General features: G+C 42.1%; 1 protein-coding gene across 3 annotated transcripts in view; it reads left to right on the plus strand.

Annotated features, from left to right (window-relative positions):
* The window catches only part of RNF121 (ring finger protein 121), a 79,873-nt gene that overhangs the window by 48,358 nt on the left and 8,260 nt on the right, over nucleotides 1–23,255 (plus strand). For all 3 annotated transcript variants that reach the window (XR_009693972.1, XM_061149317.1, XM_061149325.1), the window contains 3 exons: nucleotides 5,995–6,149; nucleotides 9,754–9,861; nucleotides 12,703–12,823. Coding sequence is in view for 2 of the 3 variants with exons in the window: in XM_061149317.1 (XP_061005300.1) it covers nucleotides 5,995–6,149; nucleotides 9,754–9,861; nucleotides 12,703–12,823 (384 nt within the window). In the remaining variant the exon portion in view is untranslated. The remainder of the gene's footprint in view (nucleotides 1–5,994; nucleotides 6,150–9,753; nucleotides 9,862–12,702; nucleotides 12,824–23,255) is intronic.

Raw genomic sequence — 23,255 nt, forward strand, 5'->3', positions numbered from 1 at the left:
AAAGGCAGGTTTTTTCAGGTCAGCAATAGGAAAGAACATAGCACATCTTTTATCACTGGAATATCTGCTTCTTATGATAGGTTGACCATTTTCCAGGGGTGTGGTAGGAGGTAATTGCCAACCAAGTTTTTGCCCTTTGGAATATTCTAGCAATGTGTGAGGTGTTACCAGGTCACAGAAACCATCTGACTGTATCTGCTTGCTGGGCTTCTGGATGATCTTCAGATAATAGCCATGCCTTCCTTTAGTTTTGTCCAGGCCTGTTATCCCAGCATCTTCAGCTGTTTGTTATGTGATTTGGTTTCCAGACCCTTTGTAATCCTGGCTACTCTGTTATGGTCATGTTTATTCATCAATGTTCTTTGTATATTGTGGACCTAAAACCAGATCTCAGGGCCGAAGGATGCTTTGACAGAGCAGAGAGCGGTAGAGCTACTTGCTCCTTCGTTCAGGGTTTATTCTTAGTTAAGTAGCATAGTGTTGCCTTGGCTTTTTGATAATGACCCTGTTGGCATATATTCCCTGGCAATTTGTAGTCAGGTGAAACCCCTGGATCTCTTTCATGTGAGCAGCTCCTTCCCTATCCAATACTTGGGTAGTTGGTGAAGTTTCAGCCTGAAGTTTTGGTTCATTTCAGCTTATCAGATCACAGAATGGTAGAGCTAGAAGAACTGTAGGAATGAGCTTCATTCATTTTGGATCTTGTTTCTGCTTTCCATATTCACTGCCTTGCTCCTCTCTCCTTTCTCCCAAGCTTTGTGCTACTCACAGTTTGATAAGCAGATCCTTTGTATTTTCATATGAATCATTCATGACAGTATTGATCAGAGCTGTGGAGCATATCCCAGACCTTCTTCCGGTTGACCTCTGTCCATTTATCAGTGTTTTTTTTTTTTTTTTCCAAGCTGTGAGTCTCTTACTTTGTTGTGCTATCTGGACTTGTTGTTTTCATTTCATCTTTGGTATTCCTCTGCAGTCAAGCATAGTAGGTGATCTCTGTCCCCACAACATAGGAAAATAAGTGAAGGGAATACTGAAAGTCAGAAGTGCCTCTGGCAAGGGATCTAGTGTCCAGAGAAGGATGTAGTCTGGCAGCTCTTTTTTGTCTTCATGAATTACAGTTTCTGAGATGAAAGAAATCTAAACAAAGTCCATTTAAATAAGGGCTTGGTAACTCTTACTGTAGCATCTAACAGCATCATGTTAACTGTGTAGTCTTGTGGAGAGGTAAGTGGGATGTTGCTATTCTTACCTTCCAGGTCAGCAAAGCTGGGATTGTCCCTTGGCAAATGTTTGCTGAAAGAATCAGTCAGTCAGTTTCAGGCTGGTCTTCACTTCGGCTTCGTATTTGCAGATTCAGGGAAAGAGGATGAATGGCTTTCGCACACACATGTGCACTTGCATACACACACACACACATGCACAAACACCATAATGAAACCTCCTTCAGAACCAGCTTTGCTTGTGGCTTCCCTTGTGACTCAGCTGGAAAAGAATCCGCCTGCAATGTGGGAGACCTGGATTTGATCCCTGGGCTGGGAAGATCCCCTGGTGAAGGGAAAGGCTACCCACTCCAGTATTCTGGCCTGGAGAATTCCATGGACTATACAGTAGCAAAGAGTCAGACAGGACTGAGCAACTTTCACTTTTCAGAACCAGCCAGAGCGCTGCCATTTCTGGCCAGTCTCCCCTTGACAGCTTCTGCCAGCACTGCTGCATCTCTCCTCTGAACTCCCATATCAGTGCTTGATGCTTTGCATGACCGCCCAGTTCATGCATTTATGTCTCATTACCCCAGATTCTGGAGGAGAGGTTAGAGCCATGGCTTCCGCTTGTTTCATCCTTTCATAGCATCAGGTATAAGCGTTTGGTTAAACAAACTGTTGAACCAGAGTGTTGCCACCAGATGGCACCAGAGTCCCTGCCATTAGTCTTGAGAATTTTAAGTAACTTTCAGCCATTTATTGCCAAGCTAGCCATTAAAAATGCCTTCAACTTAATTTATTAAGCAGAATGCCAGTAGATACTACAGTAGACACAAATAAATTAACCAGGCAGAATTGTTACTTACCATTTTCCCCATGGTAGACTGTTGTATTCACCCAGCCCCTCTGCCTGCCCCTTGTCAGGCACTGGGCTCTCACCCCAGCAGCTGCTTTCAAGGCACTGAACAAAATCTGGCTTTCAGACTTCCCTGGCAGAGAGTGTCTTGATACCTCACCACTTTTAATATGTGGATGATTTTCATTACCTCATTGCAATCTTTGCTCCTTTATATATGTGACTTTGTGAATCTTCAATCATGTGAAGCCCTAGTAAGAGTTCTCATTTATTTAAGCAACTGTGCTCACTGTGCAGCTGTGCTTATGGTTTTATACGCATTGTTGCCGTTGAAATATTTTTGTTTTTAGTCACTCAGTCATGTCTGACTCTGTAACTTGGTGGATTCTGCAACTTCCAAACTCCTCTACCTATGGGATTTTCCAGGCAAGAATACTGGAGTGGGTTTCTATTTCCTTCTCCAGGGGGTCTTCCCGACCCAGGAATTGAACCCATGTCTTCTGCATTGTAGGCTGATTCTTTACCATTGAGCCACCTGGAAAGCTGCCATTGAAATAAAAGAGCTATCATATTGAATCCTTACATTATGTTTATTACATTACTTGTATTGAATTCTTGCCTTGTTGGGTACTGTTCTGAAAGTTTTCCATTCATTAACACATAATCTGTATAGCCTAATGGAGTAGATATTGTTAACCTCATTTATACTTCAAAAAACTGAGGCTATCAGAGCTGAGTGACTTCAGTAAGTAGCTATATTGGGATTCATATCTAGATATCTTTAATTCTAAAGTCGCTAGTCATTTCACTGTATCATTCTACTGTATCCATTTGATCTTTAATGATTTCTTCTTCTTTAGAAAGGGTCTAAAGTTTTATTGAGTAATTAAATAGGGGTTTGAGCTATGTTATTCTCCTGCTGCTAGACTGTTAGCTCCTTGAGGACAGGAACTAGAAGTCATGTTTATTTCTCTTCCCATTAAATGCACAGTAAACACTTGATGGATGAGTGAGAGTGAACACTGCCTTCACTCTCCCAGGGAGTCTGAGATACCAGGCTCAGATAAGGTCTAACAGAACCTTAGTGTGCTAGAACTTAAAGGGCTTTGAAAATCAAGTCAAACCTTCCTTAGGGTGACCTAATGATTTGGAGGCAGATCAGAACTAGAATCCAGATTTGCTGGGCTTCTACTGGGACATCTGTTTTGAAGAACCTAAAATGAACGTGAAAGTCGCTCAGTCATGTCCAACTCTTTGCGACCCTATGGACTGTGGCTTGCCAGGCTCCTCTGATCATGGAATTCTCCAGGCAAGCATACTGGCGTGGGTTGCCATTTCCTTCTCCAGGGTATCTTCCTGACCCAGGAATCAAACACAGGTCTCCTGCATTACAGGCAGATTCTTTATCAACTGAGCTACGAGGGAAGCCCAGACTTACTCCCCATCAGAACATGCTATTTATTGGTGATGGGGAGTGAGAAAGAGGCTGTGAGGGCAGGCTTGTTGTTTTTATATAAAAAGCCAAGTTTTTGGAAAAGCTGGAAGTAGACAAGAATTCCTGTTCTTTCTCAAAACATATGTGACTGGACCACATGATTGAATTCTTCTCAAGTCTCTGGGCCTACTGCTTTATAAACACCCCCATGAGCCTGTCAAAGCAAATGATGTGAAGGCTGAAAACCATGCAGCCCTTCTTTCCTCACCCACCTTCATTTACCCTCTTTTAGTGTCATGATTCTAGTTGCCTTATCCCCTGGTTTAAATAATCTGCAGTTGTTTGTTGTGATGCACTTTTCTGGTCTCCTCCATGTATCTCCTAGAATGTCACATGGAGCATTATTTGGGTAGCCATTTGTTAGTACGTCCTGGTGCCTCCACACTTTTTTTGTAAGGCCAGAATTTTTTTTTTCATCTAACTTTTATTTTTTAATAACTTTTTATTTAGTATTGAAATATAGCCCACTAAAAATGTGTGATAGTTTCAGGTGGACAGCAGACGGACTCAGCCATAAATATACTATGTGTTCATTCTCCCCCAAACTCCCCTCCCTTCCAGGCTGCCACATAACACTGAGCAGCGTTCCATGTACTACACAGTAGGTCCTTCTTGGTTATCCATTTTAAGCATAGCAGCGTGTACATGTCCATCCCAAACTCCTTAATTATCCTTTTCCCCTATCCTGCCTTCCTTATAAGGCCAGGATATTTTAGAATGCTTCATTCAGGGAGTCAACTGCAGGTTCCTGTACAGTGGAACTGGTACTGGGGCAGCACTGTTCACTGACCAGTGGGCAGACAGCACTAGGAGCTCTAAGGCAAAGTGGCTGATCACCGTTCTCTTCCTCAGTCTCTCTCTTTTCAAATATATAAAATAACACTAAAAAACTAAGGCTTTTTCTTGCCACAGAGCAGTCTATAAAAGAGTAGTAGCTAAACACTAAAAAGATGCTTTAAGCTGCACTATCCAGTCTGATGTAGCAGTGGAACTCCTGAAATGTGACTGGTCTCTTTTGAGATATATTATAAATATAAAACATCGGATTTTAAAACCTTATTACAAAAAAAGAGTAAAATGTTTCATGGGTAGATTATATTGAGTACGTGTCAAAAGGGTAATATTTTAGATGTATTGGGTTAAATAAAACATATTATTAAAATTAAGATAATCTGCATCTCTTTACTTTTTTAAAGCATAGCTATTATAAAACTTAAAATTACACATATGACTCATGTTATATTTGGACTAGGCAGCACTGGTCTAGAAATCCTCAAGAGTAAATATTTCCTCAAAAGTTTTCTCTTCTGTGGAACTTTAGGATGCTAGCTACTATTTTCCTCTCTATAGCCACCCTTCCTTTTAAAAAAATACATTCTTTGATTTCACTTAATACCAGGAAGAAAGCCTCTAAGTGCCAATTATCTTTTTTATACCTGCTACTCACCTGAGAAGAGTGCCATCTAGTGACAGTTGGGTGGTTGGGGAAGGAGTTAGAAGACTTGGGGAAGCAGAAGACTGGTGTTGGTCCCAACTTCTGACTTAGAATCGTTTTATACATTTGGAACGCCTTAGCTAACAAGTCCAAGGTGGAAGGACGGAAAGTAAAGCATTTCTTATCATAGAAATGTGCTTCCCTCTTAAGGTTCTAGTCTTACTTTCCCCTCATTTATCTAAATTCATTGAGGGTCTATCATGGGCCAGAGTATGGCCTTGTCAGTGCTCTCACGGAGCTTACAGTAAGGTAGAGAATGAATTCGAACCTAGCCTCATACTCTAGATAAGCCCTGTAATGATGGTAGAAAGAAAAATGCTTTTGGAGCATTGGGAAGTCATGACTTATTCTGCCTAGCAACGAGACTGAAGGCTTCATGTGTCTCTCATGTGATACTCTCAGGCTGAAAGGCAGGTGGGAAGGATGTTTTAGAGCAGGATACCTTGACTGCAGTCATGGGGAGTGGTAGAAGATGATCCTGAAACAGTAGTTTGGAGCTCCATGGTGGGAGGGAGATATGACTGCTTAAGGATGTTGGGTCTAAGGATGTCACATTTTATCTATAGAAAGGGAACCTCAGAGAGTTCTGAGCAGTAGAGTGACGTGTTCACGACTAACTGTGCTCCTGGGAAGGATAGGCTGGAGCAGAGACATTGAATTCAGGGAGACTTAATAAAGAGGTAATGGTCAGCCAGGTAAGAGACAGCAAGGACTCAAATGGAAAGGAAAGAGTAGGTACAATGAACAGGTTGGGTGGGGAAAAGGTTGGTGTCAAGCATGGTCCCAGAGTTTCTAACTTGGGTCACTAGGAGGTGCTTTTATCCAAAACTGGAAGCACAGAGAGGATCAGGCTAAAAGGGAACACAAAAGATATGCTCTGGATTTGTGGATGGAGCTGCAGAGGGAGCTGGCTAGAGCTGAAGTGCTTATGTTTGTGTTTCAGATGGTGACCCTCTTTCAGATGTGGGTTGTTCCCCTCTATTTCACAGTGAAGCTGCACTGGTGGAGGTTCCTCGTGATCTGGATCTTGTTCTCCGCTGTCACAGCCTTTGTCACCTTCCGAGCCACCCGAAAACCACTAGTCCAGACAACCCCAAGGTGAGAATTTAGCCAGTGGGTAGTGGGAAGGAGCCAAGTTTCCTGAAACTAATGGGTTGGGATGCATGGGAGGTGGGTGGGCTTAAACTGAAAAAAAAAAATTGCAGTTTTTATCTGCCAAGATTACTTGGCACACAGCCCCACCAAAACAAGCTGATTGGGAGACCTCCTGCCCTGTTCACAGAATAAAACCCCCCAGATATTTCCCTATAACTTACCTTAACGGCTTATTTACATCAAGGTCTGTTTATATTAAAAGCTAACAATATAAGTAAGCAAATCCTGGTCCTCATGGTCTCATTTTAAAGTGTTGTTTTCTTCTGTGAACTCTTCTCTGATCTCTGAGTGGATTTTTTGTCACATTCTCTTCCTAGTCGCCCTGTAGCTTTCCTTCATAGAACTTATCACAGTTTATGACTAAATATTATTTTAAGTGTCTGTCTCCCCCACTAAACTAACTGTGAGATCAGGAACCACATCCATGTTGTTTGTCGCTGTATATCCAGGCTCTGCCAAAGGGCCTGGCACATAGTAGCCTACTCTGAATTTTTGTTGAATGAATGAATCTCAGCACATTTAAACTGGAGAATTATAACAAACAATACTTCCATCTTTGGTCATAAAGCAGCCCCTTCCTGTATAATTCTTTGTATTTCCAAATGCATTTCTCATCTGATCCTCCCAACCAGCTTGTGAGGTCATTTATATCTATGCTTGACAGAAAAAAAAAAAGGAGAGATTTTCTCGTTCATTCATTCAACAAGCACCTGCTCTGTGTCAGGCCCTGTGCTGAGTGCTGGGGATACAGAGCTGAATAAGACATGGTCCCTGCCCTCAAGGAGTACTCGTTTTAATGGAGGAGATGGACAAGAAAGCAGCTGTTTCAGTGCAGTTGGTAAGTGCTGTGAGACACGTGTGCAGGTCCAGGAGAGCCTAGCAGAGGAACTGGCCAGTCTCAGAGTTGTGACCACCTGATCCAGAGACCTCCAACTTGAAACTTACTCTTTTCCCCATGCTTCTTATGTTCTGCTTTACTGCCAGCCTTTTCTTGGCCTTTTAAGTCTTATTCTACAAAGTAAAGTTTACCTACAAGGTGAAGTCAGTGATCAGAAGTGCCTGTCTGGCTATGGTAGTTTGTTGTTATGGAGAAGGAAATGGCAACCCACTCCAGTACTCTTGCCTGGAAAATCCCATGGACGGAGGAGCCTGGTAGGCTACAGTCCATGGGGTTGCTAAGAGTCGGACACGACTGAGTGACTTCACTTTCACTTTTCACTTTCATGCATTGGAGAAGGAAATGGCAACCCACTCCAGTATTCTTGCCAGGGCCGGAGGAGCCTGGTGGGCTGCCGTCTATGGGGTCACACGGAGTTGGACATGACTGAAGTGACTTAGCAGCAGCAGCAGTTTGTTGTTGTTTAGTTGCTAAGTCGTGTCTGACTCTTTTGTGAGCTCATGCCTTCAGCCCGCCAGGCTCCTCTGTCCATGGGATTTCCCAGTCAAGAATACTGGAATGGGTTTCAATTTCCTTCTCCTAGGGTTCTTCCCTACACAGGGGTCAAACCTGCATCTCCTGCTTGGCAGGCAGGTTCTTTACCACTGAGCCACCTGGAAAGTCTCCTACATTAAAAGCCATCATAAAATATACAGGCTCAAAAAAAAAAAAAAAAAAAAAAATACAGGCTCTGGAGCCAGATGGATGTGGATTGGAAACCCCCAGCCCTGCCATTTGTTAATTATATGACCCATATGACTGCATGTTTCTCAGCCTTGAATTCTTTATCCCTAAAAAATGTGATGATAATTGCTATCTCATGTAGGGTAATATGAAGAAAGAGTGTAATAAAGCATGTTAAACATCATCAGGTAATTTAAATATCTTAGCTAAATGACTGAAAATATGTTTATAACATGAGAGGTTTTCAGTGATGATTAACAACTAGCATTCAGTAATGCTTTACAGTTTCAAAGCACTTTCATAAACATCCAGATTTATTTGTGCAGCATTTATTGAGCATGTACTTTATACACTAGGAAATGAGCTGTGTACAATCCAGTGAGAAAGGTAGTAAGGGGTTCCTGTTTTAGGACTTAATAAACTTGTCTCAAGTTAATATGACTTATCTGGGGTTACCCAGCTACTAAACCTCACTTCATCCAGCTTCCTCCTAAAATGCTGTATCCTTTCTGCTGTGTCTTACTCCCAGCTGATTATTGCAAACTCTGGATGGTGGAGCTTCTGTGGTCTTTGAAGGTGGACACTGCAAGGTGTTTGGGTCCCTTTGCTAACCTGAGAAGTCATTACACCCTTGCTTAGCCACAGCAGGGAGGCCCAAGCAGGGACCTTGAGCATCTTCCCTGAGGCCCAGCAGAGTGACAGTAACCTCGTTGGCTCTCAAGAGCCAGACAGACTTGCTGAGTTGCTCTTAAGCTCTCCTTGCCGGTAGAACAGTAGCCCGTGATATAAGGTACCTATGTCCACAGCATTTAAAAGGCTCTGGTACATTCTGGGAACTGTCTTTCCTCTCTGAACCTACTTGCAGTCAACCAACCAGATTCCATACTTCTTTTCATTGGATCCTAGGGAGCATGGCCCCTCTTTCAGGAGAATCTCACACCCCCATCCAACCCCCACTCCCCAACCCACACCACCATCACACACACACACACACACACACACACACACACACACACACACACACACACACACACACACACACACACACACACACACACACACACACACACACACACACACACACACACACACACACACATATCCAAATAAAGGTATTCTTTGAGTGCCTCCTTCCTTATCCCTTCTCCTCCAAGGGGGAAAAAAATTCAGAAGCAAACTCATTAGACATCATTCATTTTGTTATTGTTCTATGGGTTAGAACAAAGCAGTATTCAGATTAACCATGCCCAGTTACAAAAGCCTGTAGCTAATTCTACCTCTTATTCATCTCTCCTTGAATCCTCTTTCCTGACAAGAACAACTCTTTCCTTCTGAGCATAGCTGTAGTTACTGGTTTTCACTTCCTTATCCAGCTGACCTAAATTTGAGATGACATAGTTGTCTGAGGTTAGGCAGGCATTCTTTGTTTGATATTGAAACCTCCTTTTAAAAAAAAAATAATTGAAGGATAATTGCTTTACAGAATTTTATTTTCTGTCAAACATCAACATGAATCAGCCATAGGTGTACATATATCCCCTCTGTTTGGAACCTCCCTCCCCATCTCCCTCCCATCCCACCCCTCTAGGTTGATACAGAGCCCCTGTTTGGGTTTTCTGAGACATGCAGCAAATTCCCGTTGGCTGTCTGTTTTACATATGTTGAAACCTCCCTTTAATGCTCCCTTTTCTTCCCTTGGTGTGAGACCGGGAAAGTACAAATACAAAATACCTCCCTGGTATGTGGAGGTGTTTTGCAATTGAGGGGGAGTGATCAGCCATGTATAGTAACTGCAGTTGCTCAGTATAAGTCCTAAGCAAAGAGCCTGATGTCCCCATTGATGTGAGAGAAAGGACTTCTGGTGATCCAGAGGCTCCTAGGCCATGTTTCTCTGTCCACATTACTGACTTTCTCCCCTTTCTCCAGGTTGGTGTATAAGTGGTTCCTGCTGGTCTATAAGATCAGCTACGCCACTGGCATCGCTGGCTACATGGCTGTTATGTTTACCCTCTTTGGTCTTAACTTGTTATTCAAGTGAGTACCCTTTGCTTTTGTTTTTGCTAGTGTTTGGGGAGAAGGAACTGGTGAGATGTACCTTTGTTCCTGGGTACATCCTGAGTATTAGCAAGAGGAATATGGCACTTAGGATAGGTGACTTGGGCTGTGGAGGATGGGAGGATGGGTGACCCCTCTCTGATTTTGTGCTGGCAAAGAGAAAAGAATGTCTTGATAATACAGAATTAAGAGTCTCAAATCATTGGTTTTGCTTTCTAAGAATTTATATTTTAATGGAAAACTATAATAACAAAAATAAGCATAGGAATGATTATAGCCAGTTACCCATAACTCCATCACCCCAACAGAACCATTTTCCTTTTCCATGTGTGTGTTGTTTCTTACAACATCCACTCTACCTTAGTGGTCTTATGTTCAAGGAGAGTAGAAGTTGGCAAACTATGTCCTATGGGCCAAATTGACCTGCCTTCAATTTTTATAAAATAAAACATTTCTCCCGAAACACTCACTTGTTTACACATTGCCTGTGGCTGTTTTTGCAGTAAAACAGCAGAGTTGAATAATTGTGGCAGAGACTTTTAGGGCGATAAACCTAAAATACTTACAATCTGGACCTTTACAGACAAAGTTTGCTGACCCCAGCCTAGACAGTTGAACTCATGGAACAGTTGGTTACACCTGGCAGCAGATCCACCTAGAACGATACAAGACTGGAAATAACAAGGCAGTGCCTGCTGGAGTCCTTACAGTAGTCCCAGGGCTGAGATGTGAGGGAATGAGACCACACAGATGAGTCTGGGAGCCACCCAGGCCCAGAAGCCGCACTTCTCCAAGGAACGCATCAGGTTTAAAACTCCCTGGATCCAGATACTATGTTCTAATCACAGATGAGGTTTAACAGAAGCACTGTTGCTTTGTAACACAGCTGACATTCTGCCTTTAAGAGATTTCTCAGGAGGCAGAATTAACCTGTGGACTGTTAAGTCTTGCTCCACTGTTGGGCACGTAGGTTGTTTTTCAGTGTACTGCTGCCACAGATAACATTGCCAAGTTGCTTCCTTAAGGATACACGACTAGGAGTGGGATTCTGGCTGTTACTTCCTATTGTCATAAGCTTTTCAAAAGATCTGATTCAGCATACAGGTCCCCTCCCACCCCCCCTGCTCATTAGAGCAAAAGCCAGATAATCCTGTCCTGGACTCTGGGACAATGACTATGACAATCATAATGACTCTGGGACTGGAGGGTACAATAAGTAGGGCAGAAAAGGGTAGAAATGTGGTTTCCTGGCTGAGGGAATGGGGGCTGTAGGCTGTGGGTCTTGAGGAATTCTAAGCCTGGGACAGTGTGTTGAAGCTAGAGATTTAGGATTAAAATTTAAATTCATGACCGCTGACCTCTTCCCCAAACCGAGTACACTGTAGGCAGCAGTTTCTGATACTGAAAGATGTCAGTCCTACTTTATATAGTGAGAGGACAACCACAGAATTCTTCCTTCCAGGTGTAGTATAGGCTGAAAGAATAAATAGGTGCCACAGATACTTATAGGAATTTATCAGTGAAGAGTCATTAGGGCTCATCAAAGAAAACCCAGATTCCAGATAGCTTCCTAACCTTTGTGATTAAAAAAGTAAAAACCAAGATTCTCCATGTTTTATGTTATGTTTTTAAAGGTATTTATTCTAGAATTATAATTTCTTCTTTGATAAACTATATAAGGAGGAAAACATACTTGAGAATCTTGACCATTTTTATGCTGCTAATTAGGTTAATTGGTGTAAGACCATGATATCAAATTACAAGATTGGTGGGCAAATTCAACTTTCTGAGATAAATATAATTTACAGTCTTAAGTGAACATATTCAGTTCTTCATACAAATGTTTTAACAAAGATAGTTTTCTTTAATAAACATTTGAAGACTCAAGTTTGCAAATTATTGGTCCATGAAATCACTAAAACAAACTTCCTAATATTATAGGCATCTTGTCCTTATTAAGAAGATTTGGACCAAAATTTAACTTTGGTGACATGATACAGAATATGTGTAGTTGCAACATAAACTTGTATGTAACGGGTATGTGTATATTTACTAACTGTATCTTTTTTTTCTAAAGGTATGGTTAGAAAGCTTTTTTTTTTTGTAAAAGGCCAAATAAATATTTTAGGTTTCATGGGACAAAAGGCAAGATTTAGGATGGTTTATAGGTATTTACATAACAAGAGGGAAAACGCCTCCCTGCCCCATGTATTTGCCTGGGTGAACTGTCTCAGATGGTGGGCATTCTGTGTGTCCACTTGCCAGCAGGTGAAACATTCTCTAAAGGAGGGGCCTGATGGGGGTGGGTGAGCATTGGGATCAGTTTCAATCTGCTCCAGTGACACCCAGAGCCTGCTCTGCTCCTCCCTCCTTTTGAAGGGCTTGGCCATTTCAACTTAAGCAACTTGCTGGAGGTGAGGCAATTCATTAGTGAGTTGCTCACTTCCAGACCGAAAATCGCCCTGTTTGGTGTGCAGTGGTTGCCAGTGGTGGAGTCCCCAGTGTGTAAGTGTGAATCAGAGCAGAGCCTAGGCCGCTGCAAGGCATGGGCATCAGTCACAGGAGGCAGGCACTGGAAACCCCATGAGGAAATGGGCAGAAGGGGATACTCTGAGTTGGTCTTCACAGCTTCCAGTCCTCGCCTGTCAGGAGGTGCCCACAGACCATATGCAAACAGGCTGGACTTGGTTTTAGTTTGCCAATACTTGCTCTACTCTTGAGGCTTCTAATTTTAGGCACTGCCTTATGTGTCCCAGAATAGTAATGCAAAGCAAGTGCATCTCAGGGCAAGGCTTATAGGCCATACTGCTTCTCTTACAGGATCAAACCTGAAGATGCCATGGACTTTGGCATTTCTCTCCTCTTCTATGGCCTCTACTATGGTGTTCTTGAGCGGGACTTTGCAGAAATGTGTGCAGACTACATGGCATCGACCATAGGGGTGAGTTCACCTGGGCTTTTATTACTGCCTCCTGCTACCTTCAAAGAGTTCAGGATAGCATCTCTTGTTTGATGGAAGAGAGAAGCCATACAAAATCCTTCAAGATGTGAGTGGTATATATGGAGATTCCCTCTTTAAAATTTGGAAAGCTAGATCTCAGAGGTACCCTGGAATTTTTAACTCTAAGCCATAAGGTAAAAGTCACTTTACCCTACAAGAAGTTGAGAGTCACTCAACAGATACTTATTTAATGTCTCCTGTGTCCCTAAGCACATCTAATGTGCTTAGATTAGAAAGGTGCACAAAAATAAACATGATTATTGCCCAGATGGAGTTTACTGTCCATTGGGTATTAAAGTAATGGGTATTAAAGTAATTAAAAACACCAATAAATTATATATGATACATTATATTATTCATAATAATATATAACAAAGTTATATTATTAGAAATTATAAATATTATCAAGGGAGGTTCATGATACTATGAGCAAATACAGTTAACAGCATTTGATCTAGTCTTGGGGCTCAACAGTGGCTTCCCTGATGTGACTTTTGAGCTGACCTGAACAATGAGTGGGAGTTAACCAGATGAAGTGAAAAGTGAAGTGTGTACCAGGTAGAGGAAATAGCATGTGTAAGAGGTCTGTAGTGGGAGAAAAGGTGAGAATTTTGAGGAACTAAGGCTAATGTGGTTGTGGGGCTGAATTATAGTGGAAGTGTCTAGAGAAATAAAGGCTAGACTAGAAAAACCCATATAGGCCAAATGAAAGATTGTGATTTTTATACTTAAAATACTAAGGGGCTAATATAGAAAATGGTAACATCATATTTGCACTTGGAAAAGATCATTCTGGCTGCTTGGGTTAGAGAACAGATCGGAGAGGGGTCCACAGATCAGTGTGACCCACTATGACTATTAAAGAGACAGTTGCAGTAGTTTGCACAAGATGAAGGCAGCTTGGATTAGCATAGAGATGGTGAAAAGGGAGAGAAGTGGACTGAGAGGTATTTTGGAGGTAAGTTTGACAGTACTTGGATATAGATTGATCCTGGGAACTGAAGGAAAAAACAGGAAGAAAAGAAAAGTAGGTACCAAAGCTGACATTTCTGACTCAAGCAACTCCTCGGATACTTCACTGAGATAGGAAATGCTGCGAGAGGACCAGGTGGAGACCATGCAAAGATTCTTCAAGCTTAAAATATAGGTAAAGTCTAAGAAACCCAACTCAATATCCTTACTCTTTTTTTTTCTGCAATGGAAATATGTTTGTTGTTTTGTTGTTTGTAGAAATAATGAGTTCTTTTTGAAATTGTGTGAACAACACAGAAGTGCTCCCCATCTTGGTATCATTCCATTAGACCCCGCCCCCCAAAAAAATATTTCCAAGTTTAATAGACATTTCTCCAGTTCTGTGCTGAAATAATTGTGACTCTGGTGTGTGGGGGCTGAAGGGTATTCCAAAGTTCTTTCTAGGTCGAAGTTTGGCAAGTTGGAGAGAAGTCCTAGAACATCAGGGAAGTGGGTTCTCCTGCTGCCTCCACATTCAAGTCCTACCTTTTAGGCAGGAGATATCAGTGGAGACCAACTGAAAAGAACAAGAAAGGCTTGGCACTGACTTCATGTGAGGCACTTCAGGACCTCTTGCTGAGCTTGTGGCAGTTTTGCAGGTGCGACCTCTTGGCTGTGCAAATTTGTATGTCAAAGCTGCTATGATCTCATTTGTGCCTTAGGCTGGTAGGCTTAGGGCAATTCAAATTAAACAGAAGATTCAGCTATCACCTTGGGTGTGTGTGCTAGTCACTCAGTCATATCCAGTTCTTTGTGACCCCATGGACCGTACTCTGCCAGGCTTCTCTGTCTGTGGAATTTTCCAGACAAGAATACTGAAGTGAGTTGCCATTCCTACTCAAAGGGTTCTTCCTGACCCAGGAATTGAATCTGCGTCTCTTGTGTCTCCTGCATTGTCAGACAGATTCTTTACCACTGTACCACCTGGGAAGCCCTATACCTTGCGTAATGTCACCCAAGTACAATTTTGGGTCTGGGACTTTGTGTGCCAGTATCATGGGACTCTTTATCTTTCCTATAATGGATTAAATAGAAAACAAAGTGTATTGGATTTTAGACAGCTTATTAGATTCTTTTCTGAACAGCTGTCTCATGTTTTAGCAGCATCTCACTTTCTCTTATCTAGTTGTGTCTTCAGCTGTTCATTCAACTAGTTCACTCCCTGAAGAAATTTCCAGACCCTAGATTGTCTAATTACTCACTTTACTTTCAACAGCAGCTGTTCACTAAAACTGTTTCCTTCGGTGGCACAGCCAGCTTTTCAGAGAGTCTCTTACTGGAATCCTGTCCTTTACCCTCTAGTGATTTCTTCTTCTTTTTCTATTTTTACAGGACAAATTCTCTGATTTTCCCAAGTAGTTGCCAACTTTATCTCAAGGTTATTATCAGCTGCCAATTTAAATATAGCCTTTATTCCCTCCCAGGTGGGTCCCTAATGACTAATCTGCAGAATCCCTTTTCTGTCCAGGTGGAGCTAAGCTCAGAATTGATCACCAAGTTAGCATCTCCTCTGGGAGATGGAGTTATTACATTGGCCTCTGCAAGATGGGATTTGGCCTGGGCCTCTTCCCATGTTCTTGGGAAGAATTATTGGGTACTCTAGTGATTGTAAATGATAATCCTTCATAAGATAATTCCCTAATAATGATAAATTCCAGCTTCACCAGGAGACCTGGTGGGAGAATTTCTCGTTAGGGTGGAGACTGCCTCACACACTAGCTCTTGACCCCTTATATTCTCCTTCCTTTCGTGGGATGTCACTAGTTACCCCACCACTCCATGATAACAATCTGTCCCAAGGGTAAACCACATACCTCACTGTACCTCTTAGCACAGAATGTAAGACTCAAACAATCACAATGGACTTTATTAAAGAGTTGAGGATGAGAGCAGGAAAATAAAGTGTGAGCATCTGAATGAGGTTGATCTGAAGTACCAGGTGGCCTGCTCTCCAGGGCATTTAGACCCTGCCTCATCCAACTCAGCTTGTGTCAGTGTACTGGGTGTCATCTTAGCACCCACAACCTGGAATCCACACCTGAACAGTGACTGTCCTCCAGATGCCAACACCCAGAGCCTGTGTTCTTGATAAAAATAATGCTGCCCCTCCTTTATACCACAGGCTAGTCTTCTGAATCCTAGTATCTTACCTGATAGCTACCTCTCCCCTAAGTAATTGACATTGAGAATGGCTTTCCCTTTCAGAGGAGCCACTGTAACCAACTGTCTCTTTCAGAGGAGTCACTCTGAAAATTCCCGTCCAACAGAATGTGACCTTACTGAAATAGCAGTTTGCTTTTTCCCCAGGGTCCCATCCTGGGGGTCATAGGAATACTAGGATGGCCTGTGATAGTACCAGATGAGTCACCAGGAGTTAATTCATTTAATTCATTTTTCTGTTTTTAACTGTTTTCCAGTTCTTTTGGTAAATATTGATGAGATTTAGTAACAGGTCTTCTGCTAGGGCTCAGGATGCCAGCAGATTAGATCAGATAGGAATGTGGGAGAGGAGACTCCAACATGAGATTAAAGGGACCTACCTTAGAATTCTCTCCAACCCTGAGAATTTCAAAGCTGTTGTTATTTCTGCCCACTTTGGTCAGATGGGCCTTGGTCTGCTCAGAAACACATAGGCCCCTGAATCATGACAGCCTGAATTTCAAGAATATTCCTGGGGCTTCTTTGGTGGTGGAGTGGTTAAAAATCCACCTGCCTTTGCAGAGGATACAGATTTGATCCAGGAAGATTCCACAGGGCAACTAAGCCCCTGTACAACAACTACTGAGCCCATGCACACCTAGAGCCTGTGCTCTGCAAGAAGATAAGCCACCGCAATGAGATGAGAAGTCCAAGAGCTGCCACTGTAGAGTAGCCCCTGCTCGCCACAACTGGAGAAAGCCCATGTGTAGCAACAAAGATCCAGCACAGCCAAAAAATTTAAAACATAAATAAGAAGTTAAAAAAAGAACATCTGTGGTCTTGAAGCCAGAATCTGATCAGTGCTTTGGGGAGGGTAATTTGAGGAAGTCAAGAGGCAGCAGCTTTCTACTCATTCATTAGCCAACTCATTCATTTATTTATTCAAGCAACAGTTATTTATCAGTAGTCTACAGTGCACAGAATGTGACCAAGTGCAGCCTTTACTAGCTTCATTGCTCACTTTCAGTAGCAGCCCTAGTTTTATTTTTAAAAAACTGCTAAAAATACACATACCATCTTAACCATTTTGAAGTGTACAGTTCAGTAGCGTTAATACATTTACATTGTTCTTCAGCTGTCACTATCATCCATCTATAGAGCTCTTCATTTTGCAAAACTGAAGCTTTATACTCATTAAACAATAATTCCTTAATCTCTGCTCTCCCCAGCCCCTGGCAACAATCATTCTGTCTGTCTCTATGAATTTGACCACTTTAGATGCCTGACATAAGTGAACTCATATGCAATATTTGTCTTTTGTGACTGGCTTATTTCAGTTAGCATAATATCCTCAAGGTTTACATTTGTTGTGGCATGTCAGAATTTGATTCCTTTTTAAGGCTACATAATATTTCACTTTGTATCACATTTTCAGTTCTGTTTATTTTTTCATAGTCTTTTGTATATTTGGTGATCACAGCTTCTATCCCAAAGAGTCATAGTTGATTTTGGAGCTGTACCAGTCAGGAACTAGGTCTGATTCATCTCTTGGTCCCCCTCTGGGAGTGGTTTGACCTAAAAAAAAAAATCTGTGATTAATTAATTTCACAATTCCTAGAACTAAAACTATGATGTTTTATAGTTGTATTAAGTATTCTTAACTCCTTTTACACTACTCTGAGCTACTCTTTTTAGTTAGTGTAGAGTAGCTCTTTGTTTTGCCTCACTTGGAGAAATTTGTAACTGTTTTGTTGAGTCAGTTGATTCAAGGGACTCTGGGATGAAGTCTGTGTTTTCCAGACTTACTGTGAGGTCATAAGCTTGTGACAGTCAATTTAGTTTCCACTCACACCCGAAAGTCATGGAGGGGTGGGGCAATGGAGCGTTGGGAAATAGGCTTATTTCTGGGACTTCCTCCTCTGTGGGATTGATTGGCAGGCAGGGTAGGAACACATTGTGCTGCATTAGGCCTGGTGTCCCAGCTCACATTTTCTGTCTCCTGAGCAAATTGCTGTGCCTCAGACTTCCCACTTCCTGGAGCCTCAGTAGCCCCAGATAATATGAGGACAGGGCTGGCTACCCATTCATCTGACTTGAAGTAGTAGTGTAAAAAGAGCTGGGGGGTCAGAGTCAGACAGACCTTGTTTCAGATTCTCCTCCACTTTTAATTATCTGTATACTCTTGAGCAAGTTGCTTTACCTTTCTGATCTTTTCTTAGCTGTAATAATACTGACAGCCTTATAGAATTGTGGTAAGGAACAAATGGGTTAATGTCAAGCACTTTGCAGAGTAGCCTGGCCCATGGCAGACACTCAGATGGTGATGATGATAGCAACTACTGTTACCTACTGTATAGTCCTGCTGTGCTACATATTTTATATCTAATCACCTGGAGCACAGGGCCCTTGTAGACTTTGTATTTTCATCATACTCAACACATAAAGCAAGACAGACAAATCATTGACCATGATTGCCAGTTCTCTCTTGATGCCATCTTTTGTCTTAAATCACCTTCAACCACTCTGTGGTATGTAATCTCCTCCACTATAACCCTGGAAGTGGGTATTTTATTTATTTATTTATTATTATTATTATTATTAATATTTATTCAGTATTTCTGAAGCCAGCTTGAACTGACAGGGAGCCAGCTGAGCCCTGCCACCAACTGTCTGGCCTCAAGTGAGGCTCTCCTCCCTGGCCATTAGTCTCCTCACTAGTTGGAGGGATGGACCAGAAGAGCCCTCGAGGCGTCATGACACACATTTCCTGTGATGGTCGATGGTGTGGATTAGAACGCCTGTATCCTGAGCCACTACTACAGACAAGCTCCTGTGCAAAAGGAGAAATCTGACTCTCTTCATCTGGAGCACACCCTCTCCCACTTTGAGTAACCTCTGTTTCAAACCTCCACTCTTAAACCTCTAACACCCCTTCCCTCTGCCCTTCATTCTCAGCAGATGATCTTGCCTCCTATTTTCCTGAGAAACTAGAAAGCAAACAGGAATCCCCCCCAATTCCTGACACCGTACCTACAGACCTACTTCTGTCTGCACCTGTCTTCTCCTCCTTCCCTCCAGTAACAGTGGAGTAAGTGTCCTTTCTCCCTTCAGAGACCAGCTCTACCTGTGTTCTAGATTCCACACCTCCTGCCTCCTCAGGGACCTGGTGTACCATTGACTTACTTTCTCACCTATGACTTCAACTTCTCCCTCTATTGGGTTCTTGCCTATTAATCATTTAAATATTCTTTTTGAAAAAAATATCCTTTCTTTGACACACTTTCTTTAGCTACTAAGCCATTTCCTGTCATTGACAGCTAAATTTGTGGATAGTTTCTGTTTCCTTTTTGATCACCTTTCACCTACTTCCTGGTCCATTCTAATTGACCTCAAGTCATACCCTTCTTCTGAAGTGACTCTTACTCAGATCACCAGGGACTCTATGTCACTTATTCTGGGGGATTGATTGTGATCTCAGCAGTCAACAGCACAGTTGACTCAGCACTTCTTTCTTCTTACAAAGGGTCCCCCCCCCCCCACCTCCCCACAGTGGCTTCTGTGACATTACCCTGTCCTGGTTTTCTTTCTCTCTGTTATTTTTTGTCTTCTCTGCTAATTTTCCTTCCCGTTAAATGTTACTGTTCCTATGAACTCAAAGCGAAACCATCTTCTCTATTCTTCACTAGTTATTTCCTCTCTTTTTCCATGACTTCCAGATCTTAATCCAGAACTCTATTCTGAACTCCAGGCCTTTCCTAGTCAGCTGTCTCTTTGGTATCAACAATCGGTCCACTTCTCCCAATTTTTATTGCCATCAAATTAGCTCAAGTTATCACCTGAGCATGGGAGAAGGAAATGGCAACCCACTCTAGTATTCTTGCCTAGAGAATCCCATGGACAGAGGAGCCTTGGTGGGCTGCTGTCCATGGGGTCACAGAGAGTCGGATGTGACTGAAGCTGCTTAGCATAGCATATCACCTGAGCATAGGCCCCCATCATCCGTTGCATTTAAAATATTGTAACTGTCTCTTAGCTGGTCTCACTGAATCCATTTTGGCCTCATCTCCAATCCATTTTTCACGTGGAAGACTGAGTAATCTTTTAAACAATACGAGTCTAAAATGAAGCCTTTAGATGACTTCTCATTTAAAGTCCAGAATCCTCCATTTTGGCCATAAGGACTTACTGTTTTCCTCTTTCTTACAGATTTCTTTCAGTTTCTCAAGTGCATCAGGTTCTTCCTGCCCCCGGCCTCCTCCCGTCACTTCTGCCTCTCTTCATCTCACTGACTTCTACTCATGCCTCACCTCTCAGCCTGAAACGCCACTCCTCTGAGGAAGCCTCCTCAGATGACCTCGGCTTAGTTAGGAACCCCTTCACTGCAGTGTTCTTTGATAGCCCTTTGAACGCCTTTTAAATAACTAATTCTTATTTTAGCCTTCTAAGTAATTAGTTCTCATTTTATGTACATTTAAAAAAATTTTTATTGGAGTATAGTTGACTTACAGTGTTGTGTTAATTTCTTCTGTACAACACAGTGACTCAGTTATATATATATATTCTTTTTCATATTTTTTCCATTGTGGTTTGTCACGGGATGTTGAATATAGTCCCCTGTGCTATACAGTAGGACTTTGTTGTTTTGTCATCCTATATGTAATAGCTTGACTCTGATAATACCAAATTCCCATTCCTTCCCTCCTGTATCCCTCCTACCCCTTGGCAACCACAAGTCTCTTCTCTCTGTCTGCGAGTTTGTTTTTGTTTTGTAGATACATTGATTTGTATCGTATTTTAGATTCCACATATAAGTGTTATTATATGGTATTTGTCTTTCTTTTTCTGCCTTACTTCACCTAGGATGGTAATCTCTAGGTCCGTCCTAGAGATTACTGTAAATGGCATTGTTTTGTCCTTTTTGATGACTGAGTAATATTCCATTGTGTATATATACCATATCTTCTTTATCCATTCATCTGTTGATGGATATTAAGGTTGTTTCTATGTCTGGGCTATTGTAAATAGTGCTGCTGTGGACATAGGGTTGCATGTATCTTTTTGAATTGTAGTTTTATCTCGTATATGCCCAGGAGTGAGATTGCTGGATCACATGGCAACTCTATTTTTATTTTTTGAGGAGCCTCCATACTGTTTTCCTTAATGATTGCACCAATTTATATTCTTACCAACAGTAATTCTTATCCTTCTCTCCACACTCTGTCCAGCTTTTACTGTTTGTAGATTTTTTTTGGTGATGGCCATTCTGACTGATGTGAGGTGATACCTCATTATAGTTTTGATTTGCATTTCCCTAATAATTAGCAGTGTTGAGTACCTTTTCATGTGCCTATTGGTCATCTGTATATCTTCTTTGGAGAAATGTCTGTTAAGGTCTTCTGCCCATTTTTCCATTAGACTGTTTGGTTTTTTGTTCTTGAGTTGTATGAGCTGTTTGTATTTTTTGGAAATCAAGCCCTGTTGGTTGCATCATTTGCAAATATTTTTTCCCATCCCATAGGTTGTCTTTTTTTTTTTTAATGGTTTCCTTTGCTATGCAAAAGCTTATAAGTTTAAGTCACATTTTTTTGTTTGTTTGTTTTTATTTCTATTGCCTTGGGAGAGTGACCTAAGAAAACATTGTTATGATTTATGTCAAAGAATATTTGCCTATGATATCTGCTAGGAATTTTATGGTGTCATATCTTATGTTTAAGTCTGTAAGCTGTTTTGAGTTTATTTTTGTGCATGGTGTGAGGGTGTGTTCTAACTTCATTGATTTACATACAGCTGTCCAGGTTTCCCAGCACCATTTGCTGAAGAGACTGTCTTTTTTCCATTTTACATTATTGCCTCCTTTGTTGAAGATTAATTGACCATTGATATGTGGGTTTTTTCTGGGCTCCCTGTTCTGTTCCATTGATCTATATATTTCTGTTTTTGTGGTAATAGCACACTGTTTTGATTACTATAGCTTTATGGTATTGCCTAAAGTCTGAGAGCATTATGTCTCCTGCTTTGTTCTTTTTCCTCAGGATTGCTTTGGCAATTCTGGGTCTTTTATGGTTCCATGTAAATATTAGGATCATTTGTTCTAGTTCGGTGAAAAATGTCATGGGTAATTTGATAGGGATCTCATTACATCTGTAGATTGCTTTGAGTAGTATGGCCATTAAATGCCAGTCTCCCTTAGCTGTAGGTTTCCTGAGGACAGAGGCCAGGTCTGTGTTTTTCCAACATTTTAGCGCAAGAGCTAGTCCAGTGACTGGTACCTAGTAGGTACCCAGTGTATCTGACGAAAGGAAAGAAGAGTTTGAGTGGCTTGCTCAAGATCATCAAGATAGTAAGTGACAGAGGATGGAGGTGCAATCTGTCCTGACACGCTGTGTGGCCCCTGGAGCGCTTTCCACACTGAGGCATCAGGCTCTTGAGGCTAAAGCGGAATCTTCCCGCCTGTACTTTACCTCACTCAGCCGGAGGCCTCCTCATACAGTCTCAGGGGGCTCTGCGAACTGTTGGTTGCTGGGACCTTCCTGACTTGACAGACTCATCTGATAGCTTTGTTGAAACATTGTGGGATTTGACACTGCTGGCCTGTAGCTGCACTAGCTTGCAGGGAGAATGGAGAAGCTAGAGCCCTAATAGAACTTTGCCTCGGTGTCCCTCCTACTCTCATCACCTCATGCAGGTTCTGTCTGATGCTATATCCCTGCCCCAGTATGCTGGGGCAGAACTTGGAGTGGCTTGAGGTTAAGTTCTTCCTCAGAGCTCTCCTGTCCTGAGTTGGAGGGTTCCCCTTTCTCACTGCTGATGCCATGGGCTCGAGTGAGTGGTGGTGTTTCTGTGCTGCACAAGTGTGCAAGGATTTGGTGCCAGAACTGGGCTCACACTTTTTGGTCTCTCTTTTCGCTGTTGAGTTGATGTGCCTAGAAATACTCAGGCAGGCACATTCAGAGCCATCAGCCTCTTGAACTCTGGTGGAGTCTCTCTCAGAGGTCCCTTCAGCACAAACATTCAGATTCCTGCTTTGGAGAAGTGCTGCTAGTGGGCTCCCATGGGTTTGGCTTTACCCTAGCTCTCACTTATTCTTTTGCGCCCTCGATACACAAATCAGAACCTTTTGAATTATTCACCCTCACTGAGCTAAGTAGCTGCATTTCTGCAGTGTTTAGATGTCAGTGGACGTCTTGGGTAGGACTTGGGTTAGGAGTCAGGGGGTCTGGAT

Source organism: Dama dama, chromosome 1 (genome assembly GCF_033118175.1).
Source record: "Dama dama isolate Ldn47 chromosome 1, ASM3311817v1, whole genome shotgun sequence".
Taxonomy (NCBI): Eukaryota; Metazoa; Chordata; class Mammalia; order Artiodactyla; family Cervidae; genus Dama; species Dama dama.